Genomic DNA, 26,505 nt, shown 5'->3' with positions numbered 1-26,505 from the left:
ACAGCGCAACAAAACGCACAATTTCTTTCACCGGTTACACGAAACGTCAATTTTACTGCATTCGCTCTTAAACGAGCCGCGATTTTTCGCCGCGAACGTCGTTAGACTGTCTTTCGAGGATATTTGCATGAAATAAGGTAATATTTGTGGCGATATTATATATCGGGAAAGCTGTGCGACTTGAGTGGCCGTTTCTCGCCGCGCCGCTGCGTTTCGCGTTTAATCGACGTAAATTATTCTGTGCCGCGGCCTTATTGCCTTACTAGCTGATCGTAAACCAACGGAATGCGAAGTTTTCTTTGCAAATAACCTTTGCGGTTTGGTACAGTGTACCTACGCCGTGGAAATCGTCGTTTGTCGGAAATGTGCTCGTTTGCACTTTGAACGTCCGTGTCTCTTGAACGGTTCTCTTCAACTTGTACTGATTTATTTTATTTATTCTGTGAGCGTAAAAGCAACGTAAGAATATTCGAGGAACGAGGATCGGGATTAATTTTACGATGCTCTCACGAGAACATAAAAAATTGTTGAATGGAAATTTAGAAATAGGTAACTGGGTATCTGGTTTATCATTTTTTTTTTTTTCTTTTTTTTTTTTTCGCATCGATCAACGATCCCTCCGAAAATTCCACACTCGTCAGAGAATGAAAAGAAGTAGGCTGAAACGATCAATGTTCAACCGGTCCATCGTCAGCGAAAAGGATACAAAGCCGCGAATTGAACAACAGGCGCGTGATTAATACGTAACGATCGCAAATGACTGCAACGAAACGGGACGTCCGAATCGGTGGCGCATGAAGAACGACACCCGTGAAGAAAGAACCGGTTCGGTCTTTGATGCATTAACGTGCATTAACCCAAATTCGTAGGTAACTACGGTACACGAGGGACGTAGTCTGCTCGGTGGAACGAAGTCGTTTCGTTCCTTTCGACCAATCTTGGCCCTGATTGACGCGACGCGATGCGAGCGGTAGCTCGTGAAACAAACTGCCGTGAAATGAAGCGATTAGACCCACCTGATCGTGCTTCTTGCACAAAAACTGACAAATCTCCATCGTTACGTACCCCTTTCGCTGATTTCTGGAACGTCATTTTCTCGTATAAGTCATTTTATCGATATATCAAAGAGATAGGAAAGAAGTCGCCCACCGTTTCCTCTGAAATTGAACATCGGTCTTGTTTCTATGAAAGCAACAGCTGCATCCGCGTGCAGCGGCATCCGATTACGTATCAGCGACCTCGATCGTCCCCCATACACTCCCCTCTTCCTCTCCCTTCCATTCGTATATCCAGCGCAAGCTCATCCACATGCATCGAGACCGAACTTCCTGATTCGTCTCGATCGCTAATCACTTGTAATTACTATTACTAATGTACAATTAGTACCAACTACGATTGAGACTGTTGGAAATCAGAGTAGAAAGTGTTTGATAGAGAATCAACTTAGATAAGACACGTGTAATCTACCGTTTGTTTCACTTTGAAACAATTGATTGAATTCAATAGATCGGTGGGTGCATCTGCTTGTAAAATATCATCTTAAGCGAAGATCGCGTGTTGGGGTACCGTTCCTTCGCGGAGAAGCCTCCCTCGAAGCGTTCGGTATCTCGGGAAGCCAGTTTGGCATCGAAAGCAAGCGCATCAGCTGTTCGGTTCGCGTGACGTCGAGCAATCAGTACAGTTTACACGATCATCCGGAAAAGTGAACGAACGTTGACCCGTGAATCTCTCTGGGTTGCATGTTTTCGTTGGAAATTAGAAATCAATGGCCGACGCTGGGAAATGATAGAGATTTTCCTCGACAGCAATAAAATAAATAGTAACCCTCGAACATTGGAGCTCCTTCCTTTAATTTCTCATTTTTCCCCCCTTATCTTTCATTCTTCTCCGACTTTCCTCTCCATTCACCGTTCCGTATCTCTACCGTCCCCTGTTTTCCACTCGATGTTTCTCTGCTTCCTATATCTCCCTGAAACAAGAAGATAAACGGACAAAAGAAACATAGGAGAAGAAAGATGATCGACGAGTTCCACGAAAATGACACCGATAAATCATCGATAAACCTCGTGATTCCTTTCCCCCTTATCGTTGTTACAGTCTCCTTTGTTAATAAAGCAAATCTCTCTCATAATGAAGCGTTGGCCTGGTTGTCTTGCGAAATCGTGCAACAGTCTTGTTATCGTGCAATTAACGCCCCTCAGAGCTAAATGGTTTACGTTTTAAACGAATCGTGGAAATCAATTAATTTGATTTTCTGAGACTCGGCAATTTCTTCGTTTCCCCTCGAGAAGGAAAAGGGTATAGCAGTCAAGATAAGACAGTCAAAAGTGCCCTTGAGCAAATTTTAATCGAAAATACATCATTTAATTGCTTACCGAAAAAACCTGTTGTACATCAAGTTTCAACCCTGTATCTCAACCGAGAGGGTAGTTACACGGTAAAAAAAACTGGATTTTGCCATATTTAGTGGTATTCAAAAAATATGAAGAAAAATTCACACTTATAAGCGAATGTGTCTAGAATTTTTGGAATTTTTTCAGATTTTTTGGTAAGCTATTAAATGGTGACTATTGCCGACTAAAATTCGCTTTTGACGATCTTATCCTGCTATACCTTTTCAAGTGTTTCATATGCAAATTTTTTAAAGTTCCCCCTCCAATTCTAGTTGCTTGTAAGCAAGGTTTCTAGTGAAAGGGAAGTTCTCCAGGGGGGCATCGTTAATTGTACATTTATTTTATCGAACGTGCTTCCGTTTCAAGCTTCGAAGCCATCTCGAAAGTTAGTCAAACCGAACACGGTCGAGCGAAACGCTTAATAACAGCCGACTATTATAATTTCTACCGACTCTTCCGGATTTCCTCGACTGATTTATCCGCGCCAGCTCTCACAATAAAATATATCGAAATTCATTATTAGTACCATTCCTATAAATTACACCTCTTAAATCATCGGCTACATACCGCTCAGCTGTCTCTGCGTTTGTGTTCCTATTCCGCGATCGAATCTCGTTGCAGTCCACGTTTTGTAGCGGTACTTTCTTGGCGAATTTTTTCATTTCCGGCCTTGCGTTTAGCCGTAAAGTCAGCCACAATAAAGCATAAACCGCGAGGCTGAGCGTCTTAATTGCCTGCAATTAATTTGTCCACGTCGTGCGGGTAGAAAGTAAGGCCTCGTCTTCTCGAGGCCTCAACCGCGATTATTAGAAGGCGAAAAGTTAGTTGCGTGCGTAGTCCGCCGTTCACCTTGCTTGCAGAAGGTGACGAGGGTTAAGAGGTGAGATTAGGAGGAAGCCCCACGACCATCGCAGCGGGTCAAATTAGCGAACCCCACGATTCCGAGTCTTGTTGCTGATCGTTCCTCTCTATGTACTCGCAACGTCGTTTACGTGGGATGTTGCTCGCTCGCGAGTGCTTCGCGTTCCTCCGTTGCACCGATCGTGATTGATGAAACGGAGCTGGCGTGTTTGATTCGATTCACTGTTGCGCTTGCTATTCCAGCGACATCCAATGGAAACGATGTAACAGAGCGGGTGGCAAATTTGTCGGATACTAATTTTTCAATACTCCTTACCGTTACATCGTTACACCGCGATGTTTGCTTAGCAGATTCGACGAGATACGCTTGTCTGTCGGGACTCTCCGAAGAGTAATTCGAGGACTTACATTAGACGGTAATTAGTCGACGAAGCAGTCGCGTGGTAGATAATGAAAAATTCAAGTTCAAAACCTTGAACTTGGCGATCGAGAGTTTTGCTTTCGTTTCAAGAAAACCTCGACAACGTGATTAACGAAGCGAATTATTTGTCGAATAGCAATTTTTCCATGCTACTTACCGTTATATCGCACGTTGCGGTGTTTGGTCAGGAGATTCGATGGGACACGCTTGTCTGTCAGAGACCGGGAAGAGTAATTTAAAGATTTATATTAGAAATAGTAATTTATAGACTTCGATGCAGGTATTGCAATGTTCATACCAGGCGTATCGTAAATGAAAAATTCGATTTCAAACTTTGAACTTGTTAATCAAGATTCTGTTTCCATTTCAACTTCCACGGTCAAAGGGTTAAGTTAACGTTGCGAAGCAAAGCGCGAGCGAAATATTGGACGAGTCATTTGCCTTGGCCGGGTGAATCGGGGTTGGGAAAAGTTATTCGATATCGGTTCTCGGGTGAATCGCGGTCATATTTGTGCAACTGTGTTAGGGACTCTTTACGCAAACCCCATACGGTCTTATATCAGATTACCGAAATCTGCTGGTATACGATTCCGTCGTCGATTGAGATACAAACGCGACAACCAGAGATCGGATTCGTAAAGGATGCGGGAGTAACGAGATCCCTGTTGTCTCCTGTTTCAGGAACGAAAAAGAGAGTCGACGACGTGGTAGCGCCCAGGACCATTCACGACATACCGGAACACGTTCTCACGTGTGGCCTCACGCTTCCTGGTAAGTCTGGAAACACCTATTTTTTTTTCATGATACTTTCGCTTATTTTTATCGAAACATTGCCTTGATTTTAAATAACCTTCCCCGGAAATCAAGCGACCAATTTTAAATCTCTTATAGATTTTAATACGCTAAGGGATGATCGTAGAACAGTTGTCATAGCGAGGGGGGTTAAGCAGATTAGCGTCAAGGTTTCAGACACACGTTCGTGAAATTCGCGAAAGATAACAAGACACCTTGACCGTGGAGGAGTATGCGGAAGCCAGGACACACCTACCGCCACGTGGGTCTGTTAAGCTCGGTTCACACGCCCCCGCATCCTCGGCAACCGCATCTATTTACGTGCTTGAGGACGTTCCAACGATACAGCGGCATTCTCTTTCGCGCGACCCCTTCTCGTATCCTGTTTATCCTTTCCTCGAGGCTCTCAGCTGGCCGGATCCACGGATGTCTAACTGTATTCCCGGGCCGGTGCTTTGTCAACGATTAACCGACCAGGGAATAAAGGTGTTCGCGTTAGAGCTTTGAAAGAACGGCATTGTGCACGGTCAGCATTGCTCAGCTGATTGCTTTGCAAAGTCTTTTGCAAAGGATCTTGCTTTATTGCTTGCCTTATTGTGCGGCATCGTATGTAGCAACTCGATAAATTGTTTACATAATTTCAGGTGTTAATGTGACTCGAAGATATTTTTAGAAACGCAGTAGACTTTACTTCCTTTCTTCAAGCACGATCGTTCCAGGCCTTTTCACACGCACGCGCATCTATTCCTTTCCTCTTTCGGAATGCATAATTTTCCCTGCATTCCTGGCTTTCTGTGCACCGTGCAACGCGCTCGGTGTCCCACCGGAAAGAATCGTGGAAATATCGATGGAAGTAGCTAAGATAGAAAAGTAATTTGCTCTTACTTTCTCGGAATTCTTATTCATCGCTCGAGTCAATTGAATTTCTCCGTTCATTGATCGATCGCTGAAAATATTTATCATTTCTTTTTCTTCGTCGTTGTAGTTTACTTTCTCTTTCTGGATGCCTCTTCTTTTTTTCTTCTTCCTCTATTAAAAGACATTTCCTGTTTGTCGTTCGTGAAACTCTGCGTCTCTGTCTCGCTCGTCCGGACAACGCGTTTCATGGTTGTGCAGTTTTATCTCGAACGCGTGTGTTAAATGGCAAACAAGATGGAAAAGACGCCTGTTTTGAGAAGAAAGTATCGCGGAACAAAGAGATGGACGGCGTGGAATTTAATTTTAACAAAAAATCCCGCGAAACGGTTTCTCTCTGTTCCCTTTGAGGATGAATGCCTCATCGCGTGTGGAAGGAAGTCGTTCCACCGACTCGAAACTTCTTGCATTCATTCAGGAATCTTTCATTCGACTGTTGCTCGGAAGTTTCGTCTTCTCAGCTATTTAATTCGATGTAAAGGCACGTCCGTTTCCTCGTTTCTTCGGATCGTTCATCGGTGTAACTCTATAATCTTCCAGTATTCTCCTACGAGTTTTGCCGTATTATTAATCAGTCCACGAGATTCATTTTTCGAACACGGGAACAATTATACTGTCGCCGTCAGCGTAGAAAGTAAAAGGTACGCTCCGAAATCCGCGGATGGGTGAAAGGAAAAGTAGAACTCTGTTTTGACGGTTAAATCTACCTACTCATATTCTACATAGATAGAAAGAGAATCGCAGTGTATTTACATGACAGCAGAAATGTTTTTTTATTAGAGAAACTTTAACATTTCCTTTGGTATCGATCCCGTCCGAGAAGTTGGCGACGCACGGTACTTAAACTTTGGGCCTAACACTTCCGTTTTAATCATGCTTTCTCAGTCAATTAAACTCGAGCATTTCCGGTCCGCATACATTTCGCACGACTTATTTATCATGGTTTCGACCATGTTCGCACGCTTCCTGATTCTCATACAAAAATAATCATCTAATTACACCTGTGTTTCTTCCCGGTTATCCTATTATAAGTTCTCATCAATCTCTTATTACCGGTGCCGGTAAAATAAATACAATGTATCTGTATTTATATCCTCGTTATCTTGATCGTTATTAAAAAAAAAAAATACAACTTATCTTAATTTAAAGGAATTTCAAATCGCATCAAGAAACACACAGAGATACTTCTCATTGTACTATCTCACGGGCCTTCCTCTAGCGATTCGCTTCTATTCTCCAAGCGGATCCTCTCGAATCGAGCCCGGAGCGTGTAAAGAGCCTCGAGTGGTTAACTGTAATCCCGTAGTTGGCAAAGCAGCCGCTTTGTCGCCGATTAGCCAGTTGAAACGGTGACCGTGCTCGTCCAAAAGAGGCGGGTCGAACAGGAAGAGGAAGCATGTTGGACGTTTGCGAGGGTTCACCTTCGAGAATCGATCGCGTCTCTCCTCCACAAAGCATCTCGGTCTTTCGATCGCGAAAGTTGGAGGAACTTTTCTTCGCTCGAAGGCGTTCAAAGACTTGGCTCGTTTGATCTAATTTCTAGTCTGCGAAACACAGCCTCTCGTTGCTCGATTAAATGGAATCGGCGTTAAACTAAAAGGAAATCTCATAAGGAAAATCTCGTAAGGAACTTCATTATCAACTTATTCTCTTGTTTGTAATCATCCTCGGTTACACGACACCCAGTATTACATCGCGTTAATCGTCGTCTAAACGTTCGAGCAACACACGATACAACTTAACGATCCATCGCAACGTTATCAACATCGATATCCCATGACACTGATATACTCTTAATGCACCTCTATTACCGGCAATTCTGAATTACCGTTATTTCGAAGCTCGAGGCTCGATTATTGTAATAAAGCGGCGGCAGGGAAACAGCGGGAAAATCGGCTTATTTTACTCCTTCTTTGCGCGCTTACCGATTCAAAGTAACGATGCCCGGAAGATGGTTTCTCGTGTAAAAGGGCGAGGTCCGTATCCGCGAAGCGCTCCACTAGCTCGTGCACGGATCAAGCTAAATCATCTAATTCATGCTCGAGCACACGAGCGCGTAATTTAGCCGAAGGAGCTTGCACGTGAAAGCGGTCCGCTCTTTGCGCTCGTCCGACAATAAAGATGTTTGCAGAGCCGTTGACCCGGCGACTCCGATAATCCACCATCGCCTGACGAATCTCTGCTTCGCCATACACTCGATCGAAAAGTTCATGCTTCGAAGCGTACAACACGCCCGATATTTGCCGGCCGTTTAATTGGAATCATGAAAGTACAAGGCGATAAATACAATTTCACGAGTACCGAACTCTCTACAGAGATTGTTAAGGATTTGGAAATTTTTATTTGTTATTTTTATATTGCGTTGGAAAGATGTGTTTTGTACCATCTGGTCAGGTTCTTGGTGGTATTTCGCGTGGGTGTAAGCAGCCGCATAGTTATACGATTGTTAAAAAAACAACTGTCCACGATAATTTATCACGCGTTTAGATCGATGCAGTATTTACGTCCCCTTGGCCGGATATAGACGAGTTATGATAATGACCGCGTTTATGCAAAGGACGGGCATTAGACTAATCACCTATGCACAGTTTGCGGTACCTTGTTCATTGTACCGGTCGCGGACAGCGATAATTAAAGACCTATTCCCGGCCTGTTCGTTATTAGTCGCGGCCTGTTACCGTTGGATTTATGTTAGCGCGAGCAACGATCGAAGATTCTCTGAATAATGATCAATGATAAGTTGATAATTCAGATTTAAATACCGAAAACCTTATGATCAATGTTTGAAAAAAATAGCACAAGACCATTCACGAAAATTGGCAATGTAACGTTATATGATAACGAGACGAGAGGAAAGGAAGCCTGGTCGCCGAATAATAGGCTCGCGATTAAAACCGGTTAATACGCAGCTGAAAGGGAACATTGTAATTTTCGATACTCGATAATGATGGATTCGGGCGTTGTTTTAGGAGTCGATGCGAGTCACGGCCCGGCTACGTGTGCAATTACGTGGCGAAGCTGTCTTGTATATCGTACATGCAGCCAGAAATTCAGGGTACGACCCAGATCCCAAGCAATGGTCCGGTTAAGGTTTCATCAATTTTAAGGAAAGTTACATGAATTTTAAAGCAACATGCATTTAAAAACACCCTTAAATCCGAATAAGGGTTAAAGCGAGGCGTCTGATCACTCGAACGTTGCAAGGAATTATCGTTGAATTAATCGCAGTAAAAGACCACATCACCAACCACGTGAACTTTCATTCAACAATCGAGATTATCGTAGAGCTTCCTCTAAATACTCGAAGAATGATTATCTGATCAATCAGCGCTAAGTACACGACTCGGATCAGTAGGAACGAGACTGGGTATTTTGTAGCGAACCGATCGGTGAATAATCGTCGAATTAATCAAACGATGAATTATCGCAGTATCGGTAGATTTCATTAATCAGCGATCTTCTCGTTGCTTCGTTACGGAACTTATTGTCGGTCAGTCGCTCTCTCTAATCGCTCGGATGAAAGATGAAATCGTCAAGCTGGAAACAGCTTAATGAGACAGCCGGTGTGTATTGATGATACATATATTCGCGCGATCGATCGTGTAAATTCTAAACGAAGTCGTATTTTAGCCTTCTCGAACTATGAATGAAACAAGATCGCAGCTAAGTTTCCACCGTGAGTATTGAAAAAAAGAAAAGGTAGACCGTGAGAACGATCAAGATTCGACGAAATCCCTTGAGACATTGAATAGAAGAACAGTGGATTTTCAATTTTCTTAGTCGGACAAGTTAGCTCGAGATTCCTCGACGGTTCTGTTGGTTAATAGATTACAAACGGTCACGCGTTACCAAGCGCAGCTCGAAACGTAGCCATTCGAATGGCACGCAAAGTGAGGTGCAAAAACTTAATGAACGCCGCCGCGTGCCGCTGAATCGAGCGATCGGTTCGCGAGCTGATCAGATCGGTATCACTGGATCGGCGGAACCGTCCAGCCCGTAGCTGCTTGAATAACTATCGGATCGTTGCATCGTTGTGTCGGGATGTCTCGCGGTCTCGATTACCTCCCAATTGACTTATTCCTGGCGTTAATTGCACCGATAAACGAGCAAGCATCGATTGTTTCGAAGAACATCGTGCTCTTAAAGCATGGCTACGAGGAGCAGCTGTACGTCGTTCTTCATTTAACGCGTTCGATATCGAGTGCCAGATTCAATCGTCAACGCTAAATATTCGTCTTGTTCAGAATCATTACGGTAAAAGTAGCCGGGAAACTGCAATTGAACCCGTACGATCCACCTTTCTCCGTTTCCTTCGGCTTCTTTACTTTTTCATCGTCCAACGTGCCCGTTTCTTCGATCGAAACCCCTGTGGCGGGTCCCACGCCCCCACGATCCTCGTTATTTACGAGTAGAAACGCAGGATCGAGGGCGGACCGAGCTGTCTAATGTGGAACGAGATCGAGCTGCTAATTGGTGAGCGAATTTTAATCGAGCGAGCCTGGAACGTGCCGCGAACGAATGGGAAACTCGGTGTTCTACATTTGCATCGGTTGCAAATGAAGAAATAAGCGAAGCGAAATATGATTTTCCCTCGAATCACCGCGTGTAGCTCGACAAAGCCTCCCAAGTCGATCATGCCGAACGCGTGTAAATTATGCAACAAACTTCGACATAAAACTGGGTTCTGAAACAGTGTAGCAATCGTTTGAACGACAAAGTACAGCATCGTTGGAGGCGGTACGGATACGTTCGGTATACCTAGCTGCTACATGATTATGGTTATCACCTGGACGATTGGATCGGGCGGATTAGCTACGCACGAACTCGCCACGTACTTATGTACATACGTCTGCATTCTAGACCGCACTGGCGAATGTACACGTATGGAATACTTTCGGAACAGATAGAGATGAGGATTTCTGAGAATGATTTCCAGCATGCATAGCTTAGCCGTGCGAACTGCTTGTTTCAAGTATTCATTTTTTCAAATGAAATATCAATTGAAATCGTTAAATTGGAAAATGTCTATGGTTGTTAATTTGCAAAACAGAAACATTTGAAAAAACGCCGGATCGGCCTGGTTCGAAAGAACCGTGAAAGATCGAAGAATTGCAAGATCGATACGGTGTTCCGTGATTCGAGTACGGAGCCTCGATTTGCCGGACGATCGAGCCGGCCAATTGAGCTATCCAGGCCGTCGACAAATTACTTCTTCCTAAGTCTAATATTTCAAACGGGCTGCCGCCCACAATTTCATCTCCGCTGCTCGTTTCAACGCGGCTGTTGCCTTCCAGTTCTCGCAAATTGCCTTCCCTCTTTTCCCTCGTTTCCGCATCGAGCGTCTCCCAATAGCTGGAGCAAGAAGAACGATTTCATCCACTGGCTGCCGTTTACGTTTCGCGCAAAGGTTAACGATATCGTCAAGTTTCTCAGCTCCTTTTCATCGACTTCCTTCGCAACTTTGTCCACGGTTGAATTCGTTTCGTGTTTAATGATCGAATCGGTAGCCCGTTTCTAACGGAGATCCGTCCAGCCGCCTACTAATTGGCCGGCTTCGATCTCTCGCATAGATCCACGGGAACGGTCACGATGGATAGATAAAACAGAGGCGTGGTTCACGTCATTTTAGCGTCGCAACGTAGACGGGGTGGTGATGGTGGTTGGTTGCGATGGCACGGGGGTCGGGTCAGGGATCGAAACGCGCCTCTACGTTCAGCTGGAACTCACGCTGTGTGCTCTATCGATGGAAAGTTTCGATAAAAGAACGCCGCTGCCAGGTTGATGGAGAATCGTTTCGATAGAAATTAGGGCTACGCCCTGGTTTCACCATGGATTTTCATCGTGTTGCAACGATTATTCATAGTGGCTGGTTAAAGGTCGGTACTTGCCAATACGTAACACTGTCGAATGCAAATTAGCTTATGTAGATGAAGGAAAGCTACTTGGAATTATTGCTTGATTTTAACGCGATGAAACGTCCATGTCAATTTAACTACTTCGCGATCGGCGGCTCGAAAATGTGCGAGGTTTTCGAAAATTTCGAGAACGTTTAACCGAAACGCTTGGCTGACTTTCGAAACGCCGAAGAAGCTGAAAACAGCAGGCGCCGTTCGTGCTTCGCGCGTCTTGCATGATCGACGAGCGGTACGCAGAAGTCGATAGTCTGTCGAAAGGTGAAAGATCGTAAGGTTAATAGAGGTCCAGGATTTTTTTCTTCTCGCTTTGCCGCGAACACACTAGCTCAAGTAGCGAACACATGCCGGCTTTTGTGAAAAGACTTTCCGTAAATAAGATGTTTTCATCGGTATTAATCAACGTTTAATATGTTCGTCCGGCGAGCAATTTCCTTGAAATTGCTTACAGTTGCCGGATAAAAAATGCGAAATGCTGGATTGGCCCCTCCGAGGCGACGTCTGTTTATTCCTGGCAAACTTTCGCTCTGACGATTTCAGCCTGAAATGTATTTCCTGGAACGGCTAAAGTTTTCATTAAAAATCGTCGATGGATTCTTTGTTTGCTCTATAATTCAGTTTCGCAGATTATAGAGGGATTAGATCTCAGCTAGGAACGTCGAATTCTAACGTCCAAATTAATCATATCTGACACGCAAGGAACAAAGAGATTATTCCAGTTCTAAAAACTTGTTCCGAGAAGAAACATGAAAATATAAAGACCCGTTCGTTCTTGTTAACGACACGTAAAGGTAGGAAAGTGTGGCTGGAAACTACCTGTTCGTTGAACGAACGATTGTAATTGCAGATCCTTCGGTCCGATCCGCATTAGCATCGCGGGGAATTTACATCGCGACTTGCCATGAGAAACGTAGCTGGAATCGATTATTCCGCGAGAGAAGCGTGTTGCTGCGGTGCACCGACTAATTAAGCGATTATAGCGTCTCGAGCTAGCTAACGAGTGTTAATCCAAAGTCGAGTCGTGCCTGACAGAGTTAGCCAGGGTCAATCTGCCTCACGCTCGCGCTACCACAACGATAATTTTACTTATCAGCGTGTTTAGACCAACTTGTACAGGTCTCACTGTAACGTGCGCGAGTCTCTGATTGCTTGCCAGCCGCTCTTTCCTATTTACTCTGTCTCCAATTAAAATCAATTTCTTGGACGCTTCGGGTTACGCTAGAAATGCTGGTCTTAATGATAAATTGAAAATGAGATTGGTGGTATAATATTTAGAAACGTAAACGTTTCGGACTGGATGATTATAGTAGCTCTTAGTAACGAAAGGGTTAACAGTATGAAAAAAGATTTAGACGCGATGGAAGCGGAGAAGAAGGGAGGCGGCGAGAATCGCGAGTAGCCGCGAGGCGTCTGCGTGCCGCGCGCGGCTCGTGAGAAAGATGAACGATAGTCAGATGGATACGTCAATACGCGTGCCATTAGTCATATGCATTTTCGATTTATCGTCTCCCCGTAAATCCCTGATTTCTAATTACATGCTCGTGATTCGCGGTACCTACTCCTTGTCTATCGAAACGTACTACCTCGGTCCTTGTTGCTATTCAGCCTGTTTCCGTGCCTCTAACCCTCCTCTAGTCTCGCCTAGTCTGTTGCACGTTCGGCTTCGATCGATTTCTATTAAAATGAAAACGTCGATGCACCGCGCCGCGCCGTGAAAAGGGGCTGCAGGGCGTAGCGGAACGTGCAATTCACCGACACCTGGCTAAGTTATTGGCGTCGATCTCGTCTGGATCGCGAGCGGAAGATCTAACATGCAGCGGAGAGAAACTTAACTCGCGTCTCGATTCCGCTTCCAGTTGTGCAAGAAAAAATTATTTGCAATTAGTTTACTGAAAATCACTAGGTGCACCGAACGTTTTATCGATAAACGAACGCATTCCCTTGTTCGTCCTTCGGCAAGAGGATAGAACGTCGTGAGCGTAAGTACGCTTGATTTACGCTAAAAGCCAAGCCGGCCCCGCGTTCGGTCTTTATCGACGGGGGTAATGCGATGATGATGGACGAGCGACGATTTGTAGAGGCGGAATGCGCGCCGGGCAGGATATATGCGCGTCCACTCCGTGGAACGGTTATTATTGTAACTCGATCCTGGGACGCGGCGCGCCAGGTAGAAAGCGCAGGAATTTCAGGGAGAGACCGCAGGGAAATTCGATGGGAATATTGTTTTTGAGGAACGAATATTCGCCATGTTTCGTGGGAATCGAAAGCGTACGGATGAAGTCATTTCACGAATGCCGATGTTCGAAACGTGCGTGGATCTTCGAACAGCTAATCGGTATCAGTGTTTTAACGCTTTCATGATCACGTATTCTACACGATTTATGACTTATATTCCATTTTGCATACGAAAGAGTTTATTCCTAGATTCTAGACATTTCTTCTCTATAATTTAACAGTTATAAAGTTTACAGTTTCCTAGCTGTTTTTATGCGAATTGCTTTATAACATTTTGTTCAATCAATTCAACTGATTCAATCTCGCAAAGATAAGGAAAACTGACTTTTCTCTAAAAATATTCAAAGTAGTCAAAACGTAGACTGCTCCTCTTTCCCCGGAAGTACGACACGGTTCTCTCATTTCTACATCGATAAACCTTACTATAAAAACCGGCGAGTCTGTTAGACGGGAAGGATCGGCGGTGAGGATGTGTGAAAACGTCCATCGGACATCGTGCTTCTCGTGACAGCGATCCCGGTCTATGAGCTGCAGGCAATCCGTAGTCTGAACGTCTTCATCTCGCGAAGAAAGCACTCGTAGAAGGCCGCCAATCGATCGGTTATGGTAATCCAAGTGGCTGGTGGGATCGTTAAAAAAGGTCGCGTCGAGCAGCGTGATCTTGCATTTCCTTGCTTCGAGAAATCACGCCGAGCAGCGTTCGATGTTTACGACGCGATTAACCGTACTCGTTCCCCTTGCTCGCTTTCCGATTTTCTATGCAGCCTTTGGCGACCGTTCGTACGCTTCTGTGGAAACGTTTCTCTCGAATTCCTCAAGGAATCGAGCGGACGTAACGTTACGACAATGCTTAAGGTGCGTACCACCTGTACCCTGAAAGCTCGCGAAGCGTGCACGAGTCTCTACCCCCTGGCATCGAGCATTATTATCGCGTTACCACGTAATCGCCCATATAACTTACACCGCTATGAATTATCATTAACGCCGCGGGCAATCCCTCGGGTTGGAATTGAAGCTGTTGCTCGCGCACTGTGGCTACGTTTGTCGCAACGGCACGTGTCACAAGAGATACGCGATGCGTTTGTCCGTCAATTCCTTGGACGCGTTTCAAAACGAAATTTCAAGCTCTGATAGCTAACTTTGGAATAATTCCCGTATTCGAAGATTATCAAGATACAGAGAAGCAAAGTGCGGTCGCAGGGATTTATCAAGTTCCCTGCACGACGATCGTATCGCGTGCACGCGGTTTAATCAATAAACAACGCTGCGATTGTAAAGCAACATCGATCGAGCGTTAGGAAAGGCCGATCCCAAGCGATACGAGGATCAACATAGGATCCACGTCGCGAGTCGGTCACGATTAAGACAATAAGATTTTACGATGTCCCCTATTTCAAGCACTTATCATCCGATGATCTGTCCGTGTTCGGGACGTTATTACATTTTCATCGGTGCACCGCTGGTTTCGTAAGCGATCAAGAGATTTTACTGAAAGATGACCTACTCCGTGGCGCGCGATAGGCACCGCTAAAAGCCGATCATTTAATAACTTACGCCCGGCTCGAAGATTGCGATCGTCCGTGGCACAACGGGTATTCGGATCATGGTCTGTAATCAAATGTTGTTACCGACTTTTATTACGCCGTTAATGTGACTCGCGGTACGATTATTCGTGTGTTCGCTTCCATCTGCACGGAACACGTGTGTGTCTCTCTTTATCTTTCTTTGAGCGCATCCATGCCCACGCATCTGTTATCTCGAATCTGCGAAAGTACGAAATAAATTCGGCCGATTTCGTTCGATTTACCGGTAAAGAGGCGAAGCGAATTGTCAGCGTAAACAGCCGTTGATGCAACGCATTAACGACCTCAAGATCGGTAATTAATTTTCGGATTCTTATTTACAGGTTACACGGACGCGAATGGCAGATCCGTTCTCGAGTTCGAGGATGAACCATCCAGAAGGGAGACTCTCTCCGTTAAGGAAGTGTCGTCGTTTCTTCTCTACCTCGCTCGTTTGCCCAGGTACGTATCGGATATATTATTATATCGTTAAACTATCTATCGTATATCTTCACCTTGCTTGATTTAATATGTTTCATTCGCGTAATCGGAATCAATTATCGTAATAAATTAAAATGCAGAAAATTTCTCAGGTTACTTGCGGGAAGTTTCAATGAATTGTACGAAAGTACATGATAAATCAAATGATATTTTTATTAAAATATTAGGAAATATTTACATTAGTGTCTCGTTAAAAAGAAATAGAAAACATTGCAAAAGATTGACACACTTCTCGTTCAGTTCGCTTGGAATTCAATTGATGGAGATTGAAAAAATATATCTTTCGGGCATTACGATCGAAACGATCGATTTATTACCTTCCTCTGTGTCCGCTTTTCCTCCTCGATCGCTTGCAATAATGACTGCAATCGAGCGGCACGGAATCGACGATTTATTAATCCTCTCGAAAGGGAAGGGACGAGTTTGGTCGCGCGCTTTCCAACAAATAAACAAACAAATGAACCCGATCGAGCACGGTTTTCGTAATAATTATAATTTTCCACGGCCGTAACACGACCGGCACCGCCCACCGTAATCACAGACAAGGTGCAAAATCGCGGCTCGTACGTATCCTTTTGCTCGGCATCGCTCTTCTTTTCCTAGTAAATCTCCTAGGCGAACGTCCGATCTAGTGGTCCGGCCACCGTTATTAATTAGTCCGATACGTTTCTCTAACTAGTTAGTAATCGATCGTGGCTCGGCAAGCTGAAAAATCGGTATCGCCAAGCAATTACCTACCTCGGATAATTCAATTACGCTGATAAATGACGAACATTATAGGGAATTTCAATTAATTGCTACGTTGAGATAGAGCGAGGAGACTGTAGACAAGCTCGAACATCTGTGAACAGTCTCTGTTTGAATCTTTTTACTAATTCATTTCTGCGTTTGCAATTTATCTTCTAATTTGTACCATTGAAAAGAAATATCTATAAAATTACATGAGGCAGTTCATTAAATATGCAATCATCAAAGTATTCATTCTTTTTATTTTTCGTACCGATTCTGACGTAAGTTAAGACGATTGTATCAAAGCTACATTATATAAGTGATAATATTAGTCATTACACGTCGGTATGAATTTCCATGATCGATCAATGCCGAAATTTCGAACAACGAGTGAAATTATCGTGGAGATAGTGCGCGTCGAGAAGGATAGAAACAGGTGTTGCCCTTTCTCCAGGTAGAATTCTTTCTCGAGCCAGGAGTTGCCGATCGTATCGACGACGCGTTAAAACGGTGTTCGAGCGGTCGAATAAAAGACGGCGGGACGGGAATGACGGTAAATCATGCGCCACTTAACGCGTCGGAATAGAATTTTGAATAACGGTGGCCTCCATTATCGCGGCATCGAGGAAAGCGTGCACGAGGAAACTGAATATATTTCGCATTACATAATACGCCTATTGTTCGGAGAAAGTGCATATTTCATTGATAAGAATCGGGCATAATGCCAATTTATTTTATCGTTATTCTTGCCCCGTTCCGTTTTCGATCCACCAACGGGAAGAACTTGTACCGATTCGACATCGGAGCACCTTCAAAAGGTCCGTCGTGTAATTTCCTGATCGAGAAACAGGTAAGTACAGTCCGATATTTCGTGTAATCTGACAGACGGAAGATTGCTTTTTGATTTTATCGCAGCATTCTGTGGCGGTAGATGTAACGATAGTAACAATAATATTGCTATTAAAGAGAAAAATTAAAAATTCTCTTTATCTCTCTTTTCTTTTGATTATACGATTCTATTAAATTCGTCGTGCCGATCACCGGTGACCCCCGCGGTATTTAACGCGTTAAAGGATCCAACCTACCCCAGACGGCGAATCCTCCTCAACTTCTTTCGCTCAGCCACATTCGCATACTCTTCGGCTCATAAAACATATCACGTACGATAACCACGGCATTCTATTGCGGTATCGTTCATCGCGCGGCTTTATGATGCCCTATGCAATCGTCTCGTTCAAACCCCACGACTGTTCGAACAGGCGAGAAGAAGCTCGCAAAGTAAAGAAGACACGGTATTCCGCTCGAGGCTCCTCTCGACTAACGTTCCTCTATCTTTCGGCATCTTGTGGGCGGTTTTCGCGCGAGTACATGGAAAATCGAGCGAAAATCTTCGCGATTCGTATCATCCGTGATACTCTTCGTGGTTTCTTCGGCTATAATTGCGAGCTTTTTCCTTCCCCTTGGGCGATCTTTGCATCGCAAGGAAATATGATTTTCATCGTTTTCACGGAAAAGCTTGTTGCATTTCCAGAGAGAAATTCTGAATTACGAGACCTACTTCATCTTCGAGCGGCATCGCGCGGAAAACGCTGCGGGATTCGGCGAGGCCGAATTCCATTAAAGAATTCTAGACAACCAAGTTTAATGTTCTTCGAGGTAATTAACGTTTTATAACGCGATACGGGAATATTTCGCGTGTCGTGATGAAGTTTTCCCATGGTACGTTGGAAGAATCTCTGCGCAAGAGCGAAATTCCGGTAAAATTCCAAACGATGAAGTCTTGCTTGCGGTGTTTCGAGCAAATTCAAGAGAATTCGAAGCTACCTTCGAACCTACTAAACCCAGTAACTGAAATATTTGATTTTACTATCGAATTTTGTGTTCTAAATGAAAGACACAAAATACGACCCAAAGAATACGGACTCTTCGATTCCCACGATCGTTCAAGATAAACGTCGCGATTGTGCAAACAGTTTCACCTATCGGATGATCCTCGAAACTGGCACGCGGAAGGTCGCGAGACCTTCTGGTCATTATGCGTTCGTTATTACTACGATATGTTCCGGTAGCGAAGAAGAAAGCGGATCCAACGAGCCAGACACCGTTGGAATCTACCAACGAAAGCTAACAGTGTCATAATGATCCACGGAACACGATCGCCATAAGTCAACGTACCGGTTACGCGGGATTCATTAGTAATTTTTTTTGGTGTAGCTTGTTTTTTTTCGCGTTTTTCTTTTAACCGCATGGTGGGAAAGCGTAAAAGCGACGTGGACGTAACGGCGAGGCGGATTATCTTTGACCTCGGAATTTTCACACACTTTTCATTGCTACTGTCTTCGAGATTTTCATTGTCGATAACTATCATTACAGTTAATTGGAAGGAGAGAATTTTAATTCAGGTTTAATAGAATAGATCAATATTTATCCATTTTATTCGAAAGTGTTTGTTTCTTGAATCGACTCGATAATTTTCTCCGACAATTTCAAATCAGCGACGTTAGTTAAATTCCTCTGATAAACTTGATTGATGGACCGGAAATGATGAATCGTTGAAAGTTTTCCCTCGGTTGACGTGTACAAAGTCCAGCCTGTCAAAGTTGTTTCATTCGACAAGAAAGTTCATTTTTAATAAGGTTCGACCGAGCAAGTGGGTTACATTTATTAAACATTACATCTATATTCGCGAACGATCGAACGCAGTATTGTTTCAGCTTGCTTGGAACTTTCTTCCTAGGCGTAAGGAAATGATGGATCGTTGAAAGGCTTTCCCTTCGAGAATGTAAATTGATTAAGACCCCTCAAACTTCGTGCATCGAGAAGATACTTTCGACGATTTGTCAGTGAACGCAGCATGTCGAATAGCAGTCAATTTCTTAGACAATTTTGATGCATTTCGACGGATTACCATTAATTAGAACAACGAGGGTGAGAACCGCGAACCGTGAGATATATCTTACCTCTTATGTCAAAGATATTTTCTAACTTTTCACTTTGCTCGTGATTAATATTAATCACTGCTGTTTGGACTTCTGGTATTTCAAGCTACTTATTACACAATCAATCCACGTTATTATTATAATAATTTCACTCGACATAAACTTCCCGCGACGGAAGAAAGCGTTGGTCAGATAACGGAACCGGCTAATCGATAACCAAAGGCTATCCTGCGTTCCATATCGATACCGCGACCGTCGCTCTTCTCTTAATTACCAACTGTCGAGATTTATTAGCCCAAGGTCGGTCATTTTCACTTCTACTCACCGCTTCCTAGATCCGGCTAAACCTGTCGCGCGGAAAAATCGCGGTGCACGCCTCGATTTCGCGACGAAACGAAGGTGAAATGGCGAAAGTTTCTGAATATGTACATCGTTTCCAATACATGCGTCGAGTTCGCTCGTTCGATTCCGATCGGTCCACAGACAATGGCGCGAATTATGGAGAACGATCGTGAACGTGCGATAAACTGCCCACCGTCTATCCAGATTTTAGACGGAGTTGGATATCTAGTGTTTGCCCGAGGGAACTGCTCGCCCTTTGGAAATTGTCCAAACGATTTATATCATTCGCTGACGAATTGACCATGCATTCTATCTAGTTTTGAAAGATTAAAGTTCACAATTTACCCGTCCGAATTTTTCTATATTACTTATTAAGTAAAAATTCAGTGAAATCAATGTTTTCCGATAAAACAACGCGTCTCGGCGCAAAGATAGCCATGAGAGTAAGATCGAACCGTGAACTTTTTATTTGCTTTCAAATATTAATCGTGTGTTGTGACGAGCTGTAGCTGGAACGTCGATGTGTCAGCGTTAACACGCGCGGCTGTCTGCTCGAGAGGGAGTCACGAGGTAGATCGTAGGACGATAGGATCACGGAGGATCTCTGGTTGATCCAGTTGTGCACCTGACCGCATTTCTGCATGAGTTATGGACGTGCATCAATCCTTTTTACCCTCCCTCCTCGTCCATCGTGATCGCGGCGATCGTCCGCGTTCTCCCGCCTCTCTTAACCACCCTCGTGTTCGATGGTAACGGTAACGGTTTCGTCGAAACGTCCCTCGCTTGCAATCTCGCTTTTCCCTGCGGGACGAAGATCTGGAACTGCAGTTTGTCGACCCACTTCCAAGATCGTATCTGATCCTCTCCAGCCTTTCTTTTCCTCCTTGTTCGCTCGTTTTCCCATTCTATGCTTCTTCTTCTCCTTCTGTCTTCATCCTCTTTCCCTCGTTTCAGCTTCATTCTTGCATCGTCGCGGCACGATTGTTAAGCACACCCCCCTCGTTACAGAAGATTTAACGATACAGCGTTTCTTTTTCGTTCCCCAACGTCGCCCGAGGATCAAATGATTCCTCAGCGAACGCTAGTTTTCTTTCATCCTGCGATGTGTGGGTGCTTCTGATATTGACGATGACGATCGGTGACGAATACAAATTACGATGTAAAACTTGGATAGCTATCTCTGTTCTATGGATATTTTTGTATTTTTAAAATAACCGAGGATGCGAGTGATATCGCGGTTATCGTTTCGTGGAGGTAATTCAGCTTTTGGTAAGGACAGAGCTTATGGAACCTGTCGTTCGAATAGCTCATTTAAAATTCCGATAAGACGGCATTCGTACGCCGTCGTTAACACGACTGTTGAGCGAAACATTGCACTTAGCATACGCGTTGCAGCTGATCCGCATACAAATCTTGCCACTGAATTCGTGAATGCCTTAATAGAAACAGATAGTCCTTGAAGTAATTCTGATATTTCGCCTGAAAAATTGATGTAGCTTTTTCAAAAAATTCAGAACTTTTCTTCGCGTTTGTAATGATGTCAGAAACATCCAGCATCAAATATTCCTTTCGATGTTAATAGACCATTGTCTAGCCAGCATCGGTAACGAATTTCTCTCCTCCGCGAAGAAGACACTCATTTGCATACGTTCAATGGCAATATCGTAATTATCAGTTTAATTATTACCGCGAACGCCAGCCTGGAGGTACGGAACATCGTACTTCCCTCGATTGTTGTTTCAGAGACCAGAACTTCTTCCTTGCCAGTCGATTGACATATTGCCACGTGACTTGGATCCTAACCGATCGGTTCGTCGAATCTTGCGGACAAGTGTACTTACATATTTGCGTGGGAAGCGGAGAAATAAATGACTATCCACTTGACCAACGTTCGCCGGTAGAAACCAGGAGACCCGTATTCTTAATAACGTTCTAATAGAGTTAACAGCTCTCTAACGACGCGACACGTCGAGTGTGACGCTTTAATAGCGTTAAATACGCTGGAGAGGAAAAAAAGTGGAACAGCAGAAACGTAGAGAAACAGTCGTAGATTCTTTAAGGTAATTTAGCATTCAAAATTGCTTGATAAAACAGAACGGAGGAAGTTGGTAAAAACGTAATAGGGAACATAAGTGTACATTAGAAAGAAGCGTTGCGGTGTATCATCCACTTTTTCTATCATTTTGTGTGAAACGATGGTACCCTTTGACTGCGATCTCTAGTTAAAACACTTTTCTCAAGCTTGATATTATTTCACTTCCTGAAGAGTAGCTGCACTCGATGTACTATACAGAATCGATGAACCTGGAAAGGTCAAACAACCTTCTCTCATCGTTCTAATATTAATCTTCGCAGCTGTCTATAGCAGAAATTCCATCGTTCGGTATTCCGTTGGTAACATTTGTTACAGTGAAAGTGTTCGAAACTCGACGATCGCAAACTGGAGCATCCAAACTGGAGCTTCACTCTCCTCTGAATTTCATGCAAAAAAGCAATCGACGATTATTGCCACGGTACTTGCTAGAAGTGCTTTTTCGTCGGATATTCTCCCACGTGTGTTCCGTCAAAGTGTAACCACGGGAGAGCAGCGATGTTACATTACATGGTCGCGAAGGTTCGAGGAACGATGGGTCGTGACGGGGTCTTTGCTCGACAACCTTTTGCCCACCCAGGTGGTGGCTGCGGTTTTAGGTATATACAAGGGGGACGGGCTGTCGCGATACCGAACACGCCGCTTCCACAAGCTGCTTCTCTAGCTTCACAATGCCGCTAATGCATGAGTTTCCTCCCGGAGAGTGGGCAGTGGCGTAGAGAATGTCCAACACGGCGGACAGTTACGATCGAATTGTAAATCCACGTGTCACGGTTATGGCGGAACCGTTCGACGGCGACCGTACCGGGGTTAATTGACACCGACTCCTTGCGTTCCCTCCGAACGCCAACTTATTTCTATGTTTAGAATTTCTCTTCCGTGGATCTCTCTTAGAACTACTCCAAGAGAATTGTTAGACTAGGATTAACGCATGGATAGTACCGTGCGAAACGCAAATCTCTTTTGCCATCTTGATTCAAGATACATTAAAACGCTCTCAATCTTCCTCTGAATGGCCTCATTAAACGCTTCAAGTAGAACTGTTTGAATTAATTGATTTAAACAGTTCAATAGCGCTCGTTGTACTTGAATTTCATTGACCCTGTCGGAACTCGGTACAAGACACACTTGTATCCTCTAAGAAGGCATGATTATTATCGTTTTTCAATACAGTCTCGAGCTATCTGAAAGGAACGAGTGCAAACGCGCGCGGTATGAAAACAAAAATACGTAGCTGCATTTTCGTTTGTCAATCGTGGCGAGAATGAAAGAGAGTAGCATGGCAGAACGGGGCTCGAAGCGGATTAAAGGATCGTAGGCACAATGAGGGGTATTGTGAACAGTGGATACGCCACTGTGAAGTGGAGGCATGATTGCTGTACGAATGAAAAGGGGTTGGCGGGGATGAGAAGGGGAAGGGTGCCACTGGAGCCGCGTGAGAAACGCTGTGCAATTACGCGAACCACCCACGTGTCACATCTCAATGCGGGATCACGGAACCATTTTCTTATACGGGATTTCTATTAAAAATAATGACAAAGAAATTATATTAAATAATGCTGAAATTCACAGCGACGATAAAACGCTCTAGAACAAGAAATCGTTCTCGCTAGCGTAATTCGATTACCACTGGGGAAGATCGAAGCGAAACGATTTAACGCCTTCAAGGGGGTAGTTTGAACTCGCGAGAGGATTACACGCTTTCACGAGCGTATCGGCTCGTTTTACGCTTTGATCATGAGCGGGGGAACAGAAATTGCGTTACTTCAAATGTCGTCAACTAATTCGATCGAACTTTCTATGATTTCAGTACCGAAAGCACGAAGAACGGATTCACCCTGTTGGTTCGTGGAAACGCTCCCGATTGTCTGGAGTTCCTGGACAAAGTTCTGTCTCTGGTGCAGGTACGTCAATTATTTTCTATCCTGTTATCTATGTATATTTAAAGAGCAGAAAATAAATGAGAGGTATTTGATTTTCAGGGACGAGTCAATGTTTCTCAGGCATTGTTATCGCCGAGTTTCGTGGCTGAGCACTCGACCGAATCTCAGTTACCTTTGAGCCACGTTAAGGTGAGAAATGAATTAATTCATCAAGACGCGTTTCATTTCGAGTGCTTCTCACGGAAAGCAGTTTGAATTTTTGAAAGGGTGAATCGCGAAGAGGGTTTTGTTTGTTAAGCATTTTCTGTTTTGTTCTCAGACGATCGCGATGGACGAGCATGCTTTGAGAGAACGCGTTCCCAGACGAGAAAACCCTGACCAAGCGCAATGGATCGCATTCTATAAGGTAAATTAATGCTTTGCCGTGTTGAAGTGATGTTTGCACTTGATACACTTGTATGTAAATGTAGACGCTTCGTCAATTTAACTTTCGGAGAAAGGTACTCGAACACCTGACGAAGAGTGTTACGAGTGTTTGATAAAATACTTGCGTAAAGTGAATGAGAGGTTTTGTCGAAGGCATCGGTGCGAATCGAGAGTCGCGGACAAATTGCTTCCGAAAAGGATCGCGCCTCCGCTCGGTAGCGAGATAGGGCAGAGGAATGGACGAGGAGGAATTTGGTCGACGCGGCGCGGCGCGGCGTGTCAGTGGTTTGACCGAATGTCACGACGGTGATTCGGCAGGTTCGATGAAAAATGAGCGTGGCTCTTCGTTCGGTTACGAGCGGAATAATTGTGCCGGTGTTCGCCACTCGAACGAGCTGCCTTTCGAATCGCGCCCGCAATTATTGTCGGCGAGTGTATAGCAGCGACGGTGGCACTGACCGATGTTACCAATTTATCCGGGGCTCTCAACCCACGGGGACCCGCGTAATGGCGTTTTAATGGGTCCCGTTAAGAGAAAAGTCGGGCCTCGTCGCCGGTATCGCGATCGCAATTCGTCACGGTCCTCGCAATTTTTTTCCGCGTCGAGACATGCCTTCGAATTATGCGGCGCGTTAAACGAAGCCAAACCGTGCTTCGTTGATCGCTGATCGCTGATGGCGAAAGGATCGAGTGTTTTGACGTGAATCGAGCCTACGTATACCGCGCTGGTAATTGATGTTGTCCCGTGAATATGCACGGATTTCACTGGCAGACGATACCAGTAACCAATTTACTGGGCCGAGCTTTGAAAGAGATTGTAGGACGAAGCTGTTGCATGAGTTTTATTCCTGATTGTCCAGTTGCTGTTTGAATGAACATCGTTCCTTCTTTTTGCTGAACGTCTTTACCCATTTGAAGTTCGGATTGGAGTTGGAATACTTTATTAGTTATGCCTTTAGTTAGGTCTTTTTTTACAGTAATCAGACGTGTTGTAAGTGATTTAAGAATGGACAAACATAAATCAGTTTCATCTATTTTATGACAATCCATATACTTTAACTTCGTTCTAATAGATTAAACGCTTCGCAATCGGTACTCGAAAAAAGGATCTCGATGCAATTCTAACGAATCGAGGATCATTTTTGTTTCGCAACATTTCGCATCTTCGTCCTTCGATGTTTTGTACTTACCTGAACGACTTGGCTTTATTATTCAGTTATTGTTCCGCTTAAAATAACACGATGACGAGTTCGTATCTGGCTATTGAGCCGTTCGATACCCATAAGCAAAGACGATCGAACGCCAGCTGACTCCGACGAGAATTATTCGCGACCTTGTCGACGATCGATCGGGAAACATTACAAGAAGAAAATTTTGCCATTTGCCAATGGAAAATGTTCATAAATAACGGTCGGTCGCGATGTTCCTGGAAACGGACATTAGCTTAGAAGCACGCATCGAATTCCTCGGCGGAAAGTAAGGACTCCTATTTCTTGAAACATCCCAAGAATGGTCTTCAGTGTTCTCGATTAGAAAACACTGAACTTCCTTGATCTTTCTTAATCCTTTTTTTTTGTTCAAAATGATATTTTTACGATTTGGCGACTACCGTTCGAAAAAATATTAGACCAGAATAACAAATGACTTTCAATTTCTTAGAAACTGTAATTGATTTTTCTAATCGTGTCGAACGACACATCATTCCGTTAGAATCTTGTAGAAGCTCCTACCGAACTCCATAGAAGTCAATGTCCGCAGAAATCGACTGTACGTTTACCGAAGAATTATTAACGATCGCTAGTCATCGCAGATAAAGTTTGAGTTATAGCGATCGTCGAATCGTTTTGACAACGATACCGAGGAAGTCGGAGAGCGAGTTGCCTCGGGCGATAGCCGATCTCTCGATCGATCGATCTATCATGATTTCGCGAAATTAAGACGTCAATTGAGCGTTCGATTCACCTTGCGAGCTATTGCACGCTTACGCTTCGTTCGTCCGTGATAAATGTGTAGCGTTTAACTATATTTTGTAGCATTTAGATTCCCAATTAGGAACAATCAAGCTTAATGACAGTCATGCAATTCATTTAAGGAACAATAATACTTTCTTTCCTCTTCGATCTTTTGCGATGAAAAGTTGCCCGATCGAAATTAAGAAACGAATCATTAACATGATTAGTAATCAATATTATGACGTATCGCGTTAGACGTTGCTATTTCTACTGTGCCAGCCGGTAGTGTTAAGAGAACTTTGATTAGAAGTTTGTTGACAGCTGAACAGAATCTACTAGTCACTGTAAAAGCAAGTTGTATATTTATATGCGAGTGATTCCATGGGATTGAAATTTTTGATCGATCAAGAATGTACTGTAACGAGCGAGCAAATCGGGACGGACTAATGATTAGGTGTGCCTGTTCTGCATTCTGCGTACGGGTGTCAATAGCTAATGCTCATTGCAGGTTGGAAGTCTGATTCGCTTGTCATCCTTATATTTTTATTAG

General features: G+C 44.0%; 1 protein-coding gene across 3 annotated transcripts in view; it reads left to right on the top strand.

Moving 5' to 3' along the window:
- LOC117601202 (uncharacterized) overlaps window positions 1-26,505 on the top strand; it is a 196,239-nt gene that overhangs the window by 109,681 nt on the left and 60,053 nt on the right. For all 3 annotated transcript variants that reach the window (XM_034317688.2, XM_034317706.2, XM_034317697.2), the window contains 5 exons: window positions 4,357-4,446; window positions 15,436-15,553; window positions 23,505-23,598; window positions 23,677-23,766; window positions 23,897-23,983. In XM_034317688.2, the coding sequence (XP_034173579.2) occupies window positions 4,357-4,446; window positions 15,436-15,553; window positions 23,505-23,598; window positions 23,677-23,766; window positions 23,897-23,983 (479 nt within the window). The remainder of the gene's footprint in view (window positions 1-4,356; window positions 4,447-15,435; window positions 15,554-23,504; window positions 23,599-23,676; window positions 23,767-23,896; window positions 23,984-26,505) is intronic.

Source organism: Osmia lignaria, chromosome 9 (genome assembly GCF_051020975.1).
Source record: "Osmia lignaria lignaria isolate PbOS001 chromosome 9, iyOsmLign1, whole genome shotgun sequence".
NCBI classification, from domain to species: Eukaryota; Metazoa; Arthropoda; class Insecta; order Hymenoptera; family Megachilidae; genus Osmia; species Osmia lignaria.
Note: the sequence above shows the minus strand (reverse complement) of the source record. Positions and strands in the feature narration are given on the sequence as shown.